General features: G+C 50.7%; 1 protein-coding gene across 1 annotated transcript in view; it reads right to left on the reverse strand.

Moving 5' to 3' along the window:
• The window catches only part of SLCO2A1 (solute carrier organic anion transporter family member 2A1), a 77,285-nt gene that overhangs the window by 14,994 nt on the left and 49,797 nt on the right, over positions 1-12,494 (reverse strand). The window contains exons 4-6 of the mRNA XM_059390947.1: positions 4,784-5,011; positions 3,792-3,890; positions 1,592-1,728 (exon numbers count right to left, since the gene is read on the reverse strand). Coding sequence (XP_059246930.1) covers positions 1,592-1,728; positions 3,792-3,890; positions 4,784-5,011 — 464 coding nt within the window. The remainder of the gene's footprint in view (positions 1-1,591; positions 1,729-3,791; positions 3,891-4,783; positions 5,012-12,494) is intronic.

Raw genomic sequence — 12,494 nt, forward strand, 5'->3', positions numbered from 1 at the left:
CATGTCCATGGGCCCCGTGCTTCGGCTGCCGGCCAGGACATGTCCGTGCCAAAGCCTCTGGAGACTCCTCTGGGCATGTTATTCGTGTCTAACTTTCCCTTGCCTGATGCCAAAAGGTGTCCGATCAGATCTCACCCCTTGTCTGTCTGTCATGGCTATACCTCTTCCCCATCCTCAGATTCCAGGGGCCGCAGGCTTCTGGGATACACTGGTCTAGAATGACCTCTGTTTCCAGCTCTTTCTTACTGTCTCCTCTATAGAGTCTCTGCTTCCTTCTGGGCCCAAAGCTGAGTCCTGCTCAAGGCTCCATCCTGGACCCTGGCCCACACTTTCTACCCATACCACCTCAGTGAGCTTGCCTATCTTTTGTGAACTCATCAGCAGCAGCTTTGAACCCCTACCCACGGTGTGCAAGGCTCCCGAGCTCTGATGCCATTAGAGCTCCCTGGGAGAACTCACCACCAGGCATGGGAGTCCCCACGCACTGAGTGCCTACTCCACACTGGGCACCACGCCCAGGCTTCCACATTTTTCAACTCTCATCATAGCCTCGGTTGAGACAGGTGCTCTATCTCCAGTATGTTAGAGGAAACTTAGAAACAAGGGAACTTGCCCAAGATCACTCAGCATCTGGACCCAGACTCAGGTGTGCCTGACCCCCAAACCACCACGATGCACTGACAACCTCTGAAATTCTTCCCCAAGCCAAGTGGAGGCCCTCCCACCCCTGCCCCTCTTCCTGCTGCTCTGCCTAGATCTCACACACCTCACTGCCAAATGTTGAGCTCTGGCTGTGGCTCAAAACCTTGATGCTAACTTCGGCCCCCTTATCCTCCAATATGCCCACTGCTGAGTCCTCGGCACCCTCTCCAAGAATGTCGCCCCTACCCTTGCCTTGGCTGCCCGGCAACCCCCACCCTGGTGCTCAGCCCCATCCCACATGTCTACACAGGCCTCTTCAGATGGCCAGCCTTCCCTCCTTCCTGACTCCCCAACCTTGACCCAGCTGCCATGTTGTCCCCTGCATGGTCACCCAGTCACTGCAGCACCCCCGAACTTTATGGGATCATACCCTATGCCTAACATCAAGGCCCCATTGACACTTCTTGTCTCTATTTTCCCTTCTCGTCCTTTTCTGACTTCCTTCCCAGCAGACAGGGCCGGTAGACACACCAAAGGTCTCTCTGCCCACAGTTGGCTCGCTCTCAGCCCACCCTCATGCTCTACAGCTCCAAGGGTCTCCTTCCGAGTCAGTCCTGCGGGTTCACACATGATGGGCCAACTGTGCCAGGTCATATATTCAGCTTTTCCTGACTCTTAACTGTGAACTTGTTGTTTCCCAAACTGTGTTCCCTGGAACCCTCCAGATGTCTGAGATGCTGATGTGGTAAGGGAAGGCTGGTGAGAGACCATCTCTTGGAAATTCACCAGCACTCTTACTTCTCCAAGCCTCTGAGGAGTCCTGCACCTTATAACTTCTCTAGATTTCACCCAGAACTTGCTTCACTTGTGGAAGCTTCTCAGTTCATTTTTCCCCCACCTCCCTTTCTTGAACTCTAATAGGCAGAGTCATGGGCTCTCAGAACCTTACCTCTGCTTCCCTGAGCATTGTTCGAGGAAAGAAAAAAAAGGGGAAAGAGGTGAGAACCAAGGAGCCTGAGGAGATGAGCAGGCCCAGCCACCAGGCTCCAATCCACCGGGGGTCTCCGGGGCTCAGGTTAATGACAGCTGGAAAGACAGCAAAGGGAACAATTGTTTTCTGGATGAATGTGGGATCTCATTTTGCTGGAAAGAGGGCCTCTGATCAGGAGGACTTTCTTCCCATGATGAAGAAGAGGTAAGCCATGGGCTAGAGTCTGATTCAAGACAACTTGAATGGCCCTCTCCAGGCCAGCTGGTTTGCAGAGCATGACAGCCAGAATCAGAGAATCCCCAGGCCGAAGGAATCAGAAACTTGAACTCACTTTATTTTATTCCCAACCCTTGGTAGGAATAATAGTGAAGGCGGCTCCATCCACCTACCTCCAACCAATCAGAAAACTGAGGATCAGAGATGTTAGCTTTGTCTTGGTCCAAGGTCAAGGCTGGTAAGTATGATCTCCTTGGTTAATTTTAAACCCATGTCTCCCTGATGTCCAAACCTGCACTCTTAACCACTGAATGCTACTGCCTTCCAATGTTATTGATCCCTAAGAAAGGAAGACCCATAGTCCTTTGGAGCCTGAGGGAACAACCGTCATCAGATTGGGTTGCTGAGCTTCCAAAGGAGATACTTCCAGCAACGTCTCCCACCTGCAGCTGCCAAGTCTGCCATTGTGTCTCTCTGTAAAGAAACTACGTAGGCATGGAGGGAGGGAGATGATAGCAGAATGGCCCTCAGCCAAACAATGCCAGGCATCACTGGGCACTGTCCCTGGTACTGGGAGCTCAGCTTCGAGTCTCTTTGGGCAACTAAGAGGCAGGAATCAAGTGCCAGTGAAAGTACCAGTGAAAGGGCAAAGATGGCTTGACCCTGAGGCAGAAAGCTCCCCCCAGCTTTTCCCTGTCATGTGAAGTAAAGGCAGGGGACACCTCAAGGAAGACATCGTGGTCTGATGGCCCCCAGGAGCAGCAGTTTTGGACTCCGGCAGCACAGTGGCTCTAACGCCTGTCCAAATTCTTTGTGTGATGGGAAGGCTCCAATCTGCGTGCCAGGAACTGGTGGGAGTATCATTCCTGTAAGTCTGGCTCAGACCTGCCTTCTAGCCACATCTTCCGGCTGGTGGGAGGGAGCTTTCTCTATCACCCCCACACTCCACGCAAGTTCCCTCTCTTGGCCTTGTCCAAGTATTCTTCTCCATCTGGAAGGCAGAAATCCTCCCCCATCCCCTGCCCCCGATGAGGCTCAATGCAGCTGTCAGAGGCCTGGGACGCCCTCCCTGAATGCCTCAGGCAGGAGCCCTGTCTCCTGCCTTGGAGCTTCCAAAGCACTTCACCTGCCCCTCTGTGAGGCTGGCTCTCCCTGCCCTCTGAGGGGTGGGCTGGCATCAGAGCTTACAAAGGCCATGAGCTCTTGCAGGATTCCCTGAGGGGCTGCCCCCGTGAGGGGTTACCTGGCCTTTAGAGCCTATGTCCGTCTCATTCTAAGATACACAGTGATTTCGTCCATACCATTTTGTGAAGTATAAGAGCTCATTCCTGTAAACCTCTTCATATAGATCAGGCATGTTCTAATCCTGACAACGACTCTATTGTATTACCATTAGGCCCATTTTACAGATGAGGAAACTGAGGCACAGAAAGATGTAGAAACTTGCTCACAATCACTCAGCTGGTGAGAGGCAGAAGAAGATTAGACACAGCCCATTTACTGCCAGTGCCCATGGAGTCCCACATGATGTGAATCGCATTCCATGTCTATATTTTATGTAGTGCCTCTTTTTTATCCTCAAAAGAGCTCTTATTAAATCTTTTTTTAAAAATAATCAAACACCATCTTAGAATCCAAGGACTATACAACTATTTTTAATACCACTACCAAGATAGGCAGCTATGGTGGCAACTGCTGAGGCCCTGCCCCAAGTCTCAAGGTTTCCTGCTCCAGACTTCCTAAGGAAAGACAGGGACCTGTGCAAGAGGCAGCATGAGGCCCGGTCCCAGCTGTCTGAGGCTCGGCAGGGGTGACTGAGTGAGGGCAGGAAGAGGCCCAAGCATGTGGATTTAAAGCTTCATTTTCTGCCCTGCCTGGCTGGGGCTTGGGGAGGTTGTTTCATGGAACCAACAGCAGACTGGGCATCCTTGCCTACACTCACCTGTGTCCACTCTGCCGTAGTCCACGAAGATCTGTAGCATGACAGAGCCCAGCAGGTACCCGAAAGCCGGTCCAAAAACAGAGATGGCAAATAAGATGGCTGGAGGGGAGAGTAGGAAAAGGAGGCTGAGGGAGCTTGACGGAGTGGGTCAGCCCCAGGTTTGCCCCCTAGCTGAGGGATTCCTGAGCTGTCACCCCGTCTGTCCTCTGGCCCTCACAAGTCCACACCCAGGGCATTTCCCATAGACAAGACCAGGATCACTCAAGATCCCGAGATGTGCAGAACCAAAGTTGCTTCTCTTGCAGCCAGCTGCCAGAGAGACCCACTCGCCAGGAGGGAAAGCCTCCCCAGCATTTAGCGATTCCTGCTTGGCATGCTGGTGGCCCAAACTCCCCGCAAGTACAATGCTGGGGGCCCCAGCAGCAGCTGTGGGGCTACTGAGCCAGTGTGTGTGCTCTGTCTAGTATGGGGCATAGGCCTCGAGAATGCTCAGCGAGGTTTGTTCTAAGGGAAGGATGGCAGCAATAGATGATCATTTGTTATGTGCCTTGTTTGTCCTTCCTTGAGGCCGTCTGGTCCCTAAGTGGATGGTTTGGGAAGATGCAGGTACCCCAGTCTGTGCCGAAAGGATTGGACAGCAGCAGTTCCAGGAGCTGGTAAAGGAGCTCCCCGGTGCCCAGTGTGGGGCTACGAGGTTACATACATTGCATATTTAATGCCACGACTGCCCAGGGCACAGATACTATTAGCCCTGTTTTGCAGGTGAGGACCCTGGGGCCCTGGGGGCCAGCCACCTGCCCAGGATCACAGTTGGTAAGTAACAGAGCTGGCCTTGCAACCAGATCTGTCTGCACCCCCCCAAAACCTCGGCACTCCTCTGCTGTGTTGTGGGGCAACAAGGGTCCGACCTCCATTCAGCCCCTTAGTGCCTCAGCAAGTGCCACTTCAAGACTAGGCCCCCTCCCTGCAGCTTCCCCAAGCCTGTGACTCACAGATGTACAGGGGTGAGTTGTTGGGCTCAGAGAAATCGTCCACATAGGAGATTCCGAACGGTTGAATGGGCACCGTCCCAATGCCTGCCAGCAGCTGGGCCACCACCATGAGACCCCACATGCTGCTGGTCTCCTTCCGGGAGTCCTGGGTGGTGCTATGGCACTTGCTGGGGGGCTGATCCTTCCAGTGCTTCTGACAGAGCTCGGCTTGGAAGTGGCTGCTGTTCCCTGCAATGAGAGGGCGTGCTAGTCACCACTTGGTCTTCTGGTTCCACCAGCAGGTCTCCAAACCTGCCTTTCCTCTCAGGCCTTTGGGAAGTGACTGAAGACACAGAGGTCAGAGTGTGGCCTTTCTGTTCTGGGAGCAGCTGTTCTTGGGTGGGAGAGGAATCTTCCACCCATGGCTGTCCTCTATGGGTACAGGTGGGGAGCTGAGCATGGAGACTGAAACCGTCATTCCCAGAGGAAAGGGTCACTCTGTTGAAAAAGGGGGATCCAGGATCAAAACCCAGGCTTGCTGGCCTGAAGCGCCCTGTGCTCAGCCTCAGGCTTGGGGTTCCCAGGGTGTGGCTCTCTTTAGCAGGACAAAGGCCATTCTGTCTCACAGAAGACAGTGTCAGCCCTACCTGGGATGCATCCCTCCTGTGTCAGGACCCTCGGAGCCTGACTCCTGGATAAGCTTGGCAGTGTGTCACACAAAGGCATTTGATGTCCTTACAGAAAGTGGGCAGCAACCAAGGATCCTACAACACGGGGAGTTGGAAAGGACTTGAGACTGTCTAGTTCAAGCCCTCCTATTACAAATGGGGAGCTGAGGCTGCACCCACAGGAGCCAAACTGCACCTTGACACCCTTCTGTGAGGCTCCCAGAGATTCCCATCATGCCACGAGCACCATGTGGTTTGTGGCTGCAGGCACCAGGCCTGGCTGGACTGTCACTTCCATGTGGCTGTTTTTAACTTGGCCCACACTAGCCAATCAGCACTTCTCCAAGGCCTCGCAAGCTCTTGAGGTCTCCCTTGCATAAGATCTCTTCTTCTCTTACCTTGTCTAAGCCAATGGACACCACTGACATCCCTGATCTTGCTCTGTTTTTGTTCTTTTCACACTAACATAATCCCATTTAATTCTCATTGGAATACTCCTAGAGAGGGTATGATCTATGTGGGCCTCAAAGCCCCACAGAGAGGAAATTCGAGCGCTGCAGACTGGATCTGCCCCTCTTGCTCCACTCTGCCCCAGGCTGCCCTGGATGGTGGGGTGGGCGGGCCTGCCCTCCTCATCCCCCAGGATGAGGGGATTCTCTCCATCCCCCAGGCATGCACGCTCCGTCCAGCCTGGCCCAACCCTTACCCCTTCTACATGGTATTTGTTTCATAGGATACATTTGAAAACTGCTGGGGCCTACAGAGCTCTCCCACTGAACAGGAGGCCTGTCCCAGGAACAGCAAGGAAGGGCAAGATGAGATGTCTTCTTGTCAGAGTCATCCAGACTGGGGGAAAGTTTGGATGCTGAGTCCTAGAAAAATTCCTGGGCCAAATTTCATCTATCCTCAGTTGGTCAGTCATTTGGGAATAGTGACTGTGGGCAGGCACTCTGCTGGGGTGGGGGACAAGGAGGTGACCGAGACAGGCACAGGTGCTGCCTTTATAAACGCCTCGGCCCACTGCGCTACACAGCTCACTGAAGAAGCAACCACAGTGTCGCCTGGTCCAATCCAAACCACAACAAGATACCCTCTCATGCCCATCAGGATGGTCATTATCAACAACAACAACAACAACAACAAAAACAAATAGGAAACATCAAGAGTTGTTCATATAAGATGGGGGAAAAGTTTGTACATTGCTGGAAGGAATGGAAAATGGTGCGGCCACTATGGAAAACAGTACAGCAGTTCTTCCCAAAACTTTAAATACAACTACCATGTGATTCAGCATTTATACTTCTGGGTATATACCCAGAAAAATTTAAAGCAGGACTTAAGAGATACTTGTACACCAGTGCTCACAGCAGGGTTATTCACAAGAGCCAAAAGGTGGAAACAATCCAACGTCCATCAACAAATGAATGGATAGACAAAATGTGATAGATACATATAATAGAATACTACTGAGCCTTAAAAAGGAAGGGAATTCTGACACGCTCTGTAGAAAATGGAAGAACCCTGAAGACATTATGCTAACTGAAACAAGCCAGACACAAAAGTACAAACATCACAGATTCTACTCATACGAAGAAATGCAAATAGGCAAATTCATAGAGACGGAAAGTAGAATGGTGGTTATCGGGGGCTGGGCAGGTGGGGGAATTGGGAGTTAGTGGTACAGCTTCAGTTGGGAAAGATGAAAAGTTCTGGAGATGGATGGTGTTGATGGTTGTACAATAGTGCGAATGTGTTAATGCCATTGAACTTTACACGTCAAAAGAGTTAGAATGGCAAATGTTATGTTATATATACATATATATTACCACAATAAATAATGATGTAGCCTGCTCCACACTGAGTTGGCAGAGGACAGGGAGTAGGTGGGAGAAGCGCAAACCCAGTGTCGCTGGGAGAGGGTGTAGGAAAAGATTCCTGGAGAAAGTGGCCCTGAGCTAAGAAGAAGCAATGGGAGTAGACGAAGATCAGCCTCAGGAGGACTGGGGAACAGCAATGGGAGGGGCTCAGAGATAAGGGTGACACGCTCCATGGCACAAACTGTGGCTCGGTACGAGCTGCCCTCAAGTAGAAGCAGGGTGAGTCACGGCTGCTCCTGGACGCCTTGTGGGTGCTGGGAAAGGGCACGGACTGTGTCAAGAAGGGTCAAGGGTCTGTGACTGTGTCACAGAAGGGTCAAGATCCTGATGGGAGCGGTGCAATGAACACATTGGAGGCATTAGACCCGTTTGCAAGGCCCACGTGTAGGGAGTGGAATTGACCCCCAGAAGAGCTATTTTGGTGATAAAATAGGTGAGGCCGTGCATTGCACACAGGACAGCAAGGGCTGGCCGGCTCTGCGGACGTGCAGACCGGATGCACAGCCCAGAGGCGTGCGTGTGAGACACACAAGGCCAGGCTGGCTGCGGGAGCATGTAACAAATGAAGGCCTGGAAAATACGTGTTTTCTTTTAAGAGTTCTTCTAGTCCTCGATCTCTCTGATTCTTACTATTTTACTATATGCACATTTATGAAAACACTGTTGCCGGCTTGAAGGGCAACATCATTTTCTGTGGGACATGTATGGTCACTGAAGATCATAAAAATGTCGACTGGCTTATTCAGCCTTCGCATGGCACACTGCAGCGTCCGCCAGCACCACAGAAATCCTCAGGAAATTCCACCTGATGAAACGTCCAGGAGGCAAAACTCTCTGGGGGTCATGGTCTGTCATTATCTTTTAGAATGTCACACTCTGTGTCAGGAACTGCCTTTATTAAAACGTGTACTTTAAAATATAGGCCATTGGCCCCAACACCCAAGTGTGTGAAATTCCTCTTTGGCTCTTCCACATTCTGAATTGATTCAAGATCTCCTAATCAACTGTCTTTTCCTTATGCCAGCCCTGAATGGGGCCAAATCCACCCTGGCCCAGGCTGTGACTCATGCAAAATTCACCTGCAGAAGAGCAGGCTTCATTCCCCAGGAGCACTGCCCACAGGGAAGCTGCATCTGGCTGTCCTGGGGGCAGGGAGCCCCAGAGCCAGGAAGAGCAGAGGGCGGTGGCTAGGACTTGCCACCCCTGCCTTGATGTGAGCACAGGTGTTTATACCAGAGACAGGCACAGTGTGGACTTTCAAGAACTCATGCCTGGGACTCTGGCAGTGAGGGGCTATGGCCGGCTTCCTCTGGTCAGAGTGGAGTTGTCTAGAATTTAGACCCTTAGGTTTTTCTCTTAAAAAATCTAGGGGACAGGGATTGGTGAGCCCAAGGGCTAGAAGAAAGGGGAGGAAAAGACCTTGTGTCGGAAGACCTTGGTAAAACTGGTGATGGGTGGGGGGACTCAACTTTCTTTGGTCCACTCCACCCCTTTTCTCCCTGGAGTGGATTTCTCAGCTTCCTTTAGGAGCTCAGGCCCACATGAAGGGAACAGAGCCACTTCCCCCCATTTTTCAAGCATTCCAGCAAGGCCCTGTACCCAGATACTCTCCATTGACTTATGGAAGCATATCACCCTCCTTTTCTGATGTTGCTAGTTCTGACCTCCCCACCATGTCAAATCCTGTGGTGAGGTCAGAGAAATGCCTGCCTATTCCAGCCACCACAGACTCCAGAGGCTGCCTGCCCACCCAAGGTCCCTTGCCTCCATCTTGGAGAGCCCTGAGAATGGGAGGGAGGGGAGTCTGTTCATCAGAGGGATGTCAGTCTGTTTCTCATCTTCCCTGAGGCCAACTTCTGGAAGGCTTAAGTTCATCAGAGTACATTCTTTTCCCACAAGACACCAGAAGTCTGGCTGTGCCAGTTTTCACAGGGCTGTGAAATGCTAACTAGAAACAGGCTGGGACCTCTCTCCTCCTCCATCTACCCCAGCACCACCCCAGCTGCACGTGAGTCAACCCTCTGACTCATTCCACAATTTAAAATCAGAGTTTCAGTTCTAATTTCTGGACCCCTCAGTGGGTTTGGAAAGATAGGAGACTCTGTGGCAGGAAGGTCTATTTCCCCAGAGTGGGATCTACAGAGACAGGGTAAATCTGGGCAGAGCAAAGTCTAGCCATTCCATTGTTCAAGGACTTACATTCCAGGGGCAGCCAGGCTGAGGCCAGCTGGGGGGCTGACAAGGGTAGAGGTCTCTGCACAGAGATCTGAAACTGGGTCTGAGAGAGGACCCTGGAAGGAACAAGCAACATAGGAAGTCCATGGCAAATGGGGCTTTCCTCTGACTGGTCATGCTCATCATTCTGGTAGAGGAAAGAGAGTTCTTCCAGGGAACAGAAGGGCAGCAGTGAGTTCTCCTTCAAGTCATGTTCCTTGAAAGCCACGCATACCTCCGTGTTCAGAAGGGGGCATGGTTTGCAGATGAGTAGGGTCAAGTGAGGCAAAATCCAAGCCTCAGAAGCAATCCATAAGAGAATAATAGGAAAAGGCAAGGGGGTGTTTCTGGAGAGTCTTCTGGAAACATGTTCAAGGTGCCAAGCCCTTAGGCTATCAGCAAACCCCTGGAACTTCATTCAGAATGTTCCACTCTGAAGGACCTATTTCCTAAATTCAGCTACTCAACAGTTCTTCCCGAAAACTCTGGCAACACCCACTAGCAGGCCTGGAACAGACTGTCCCAAACTCAGACATGATTTGAGGTCTCAAAGTGGTTTGCAAAGTGGGTTGTTCACACATCAGAAGTGATTGGGTTCCCAGGGCAGTTCACAAAGCTTTGTTATTCCATAATGCCTCGATAATAATATGTGGTCTCTTCCAACTAGACCAAGTCTCCACTTACAAAATAATTTCTATGGGCATGAATTCTAAGTTTCATTCTGGAACACTTTCTAGAAAACTGTTCTCCCCCTTCTGCACCAGCAGAAACCAACAGAGTTAGTTTTGACAGTCTGAGACACATCATAGGGTAGTGAAAGTGATTCACAGTTTGAAACCAGACAAATCGAGTTCAAATAATTCTACCACTCACTGGTTGGGGGCCTCTCAGAACCTCAATGTCTTCATCTCCAAAACAGATATCATAATACCTACCTTGCAATATTCTTATTAGGATTAAAAATCATGGGTATATTATAATCTGGGGCATAGTGATTAGATAATACCAATTTTCATCCAGAGACCAGAAACTTTGAGAAATTAAATGAAGAGGGTGGATGGTGGAACCATGGAGACAGGCGATAAAGCCCAGGTTTCTAAGAACCTGGGGGCTGGGTCTAGAAACTAGAGGCAAGTAAGGTCAGTGCTGATCACCAGCAGAGGATGGATTGTAATAAAGGAGCTGCCTGGAAGGGTTCATATTTTTGAAAGAAAAGAGTGAGCTCAGGGAGTGGAAGGAGAGCTTTCCTGGGTTCTATTCTCCGACTGAGTTTGCAAGACTAGTTCTGAGGTTGAGGCTGGTCACTCCATCACACACTGAAACCCCACCACCAGTGGGGACCCCGGGGAAAGCGCCTACTTGTATAAGGAGGTCTGTGACCAATGAGCCAGACATGAGAGGGCCAGTCCACTGCACATGATAAAAACAAGGCTGGACGTTACCTTACCAGTGAGGGGCTTTCCACATCCACACCCTTGGCCATGCACCCCAAGGAATCACCACTAGGTCAAGGAAAAAGGAATCACCTGGCCTGGTTCATCATCAAAACTATTTCTTAATGGATAGTAGGGATGGAAGCTCTACCTGAGTGAGAAGGATGGTGGCTGAAAGCCATTTAATTTTAATGTTGGAAGAGATGCGAACTTAATATGCACCCCCAACTGGGAGTGAAGCAGGACTTACTCTTCACAGATTGATTCAACAGGCTGATGAGGAGCTCTTTGGGAAAAAAAAAAGTGCTTAGCTGAGCCAACATGAGTTCATAAAGAGCCATTCATGCCAAACCAACCTCATTTCCTTTGTTAGTGGGGCTCGCAGGCCAGCAGGAAGTTGTAACATGGTGTTACTTGACTGGAGGAAGCCTTTTGACAAAGCCTGTCATGATAGCTTGGTAGACAAGATGCGGACACGTGGCTGCAGAGTCCTCTGGGGAGAACCGGCTTAAAGCGTGCCCAGGGCTGGCAACAAGGGCCCGTGTGACTCGGGAGATGACCCTGACTGCACACCACTCAATACTGTTGTCACAGGCTTGGGTGAAAGCAGGAGCAGCTGACAAATTAGGGAATGACACAAATGACACAAACTGGGAGGAAGAGTTAATAAGACAGACCATAAAAGACTCTTAATCACAGGAAACAAACTGAGGGCTGCTGAAGGGGACATGGGTGGTGGAATGGGGTAACTAGAAGATGGACACTGGGGAGGGTATGTGTATAGCAAGCACTGGGTATTACCGAAGACTGAGGACTCACTGACCTGTACCCCTGAAACAAATAATACATTATAGCTAATTTTTTAAAAGGAGGAAAAAAAGAGAGTCAAAAGCCTGAAAACTTAAAATTAGGCTTGAGGCTATAAGGAGGGGGCTCCAGTCAAGGAGAATGAAGCTAAAGGAATCAGTCTGGGCTGCTATACCCAAGTATCCTAGACTGGGGTGGCTTAGAAACAAGAGAAAATTATTTCTCACAGTGCTGGAAACTGGAAGTCTGAGATGAGGGAGCTGGCACAGATAGGTTCTGCTGAGAGCCTTCTTATTCTGTCCTCACAAGGCAGAAAGAGAGTGAGGGAGCTCTCTGACCTCTTATGAGGGCACAACCCTCATGACCTCATCACCTCCCAAAGGCCTCCCCTTCTACCACCATCATGGTGGTTCTGGATTCTCTTTGCTGTTCTCCCCCCTTTAGATATGAGCCTCACATCCTTTCTGACGGTGGCCCATTCAAGCTGTGAATCCTGAAGAGTGCTTCTGTCCTTGTCTCTTGCTGGTTTTCTGCCTCCTGGTGGATAACACACTACCCAGATATGTCTGGTGGTTCCCATTTCAAACCTTTGGGCCACAGGAGGTGTCTGGGTACAGCCAACGGTTCTGCTCTACCAGGTGTGGCAAGAAGGGCAGAACGTTCCTCCCTGTGTCCTCCAGGGATCCTCAGGGAGCCCCAGGCCTCCTGAATGAGAGATCAAAGGTTTCTTCAA

Source organism: Mustela nigripes, chromosome 2 (genome assembly GCF_022355385.1).
Source record: "Mustela nigripes isolate SB6536 chromosome 2, MUSNIG.SB6536, whole genome shotgun sequence".
Classification (NCBI taxonomy): Eukaryota; Metazoa; Chordata; class Mammalia; order Carnivora; family Mustelidae; genus Mustela; species Mustela nigripes.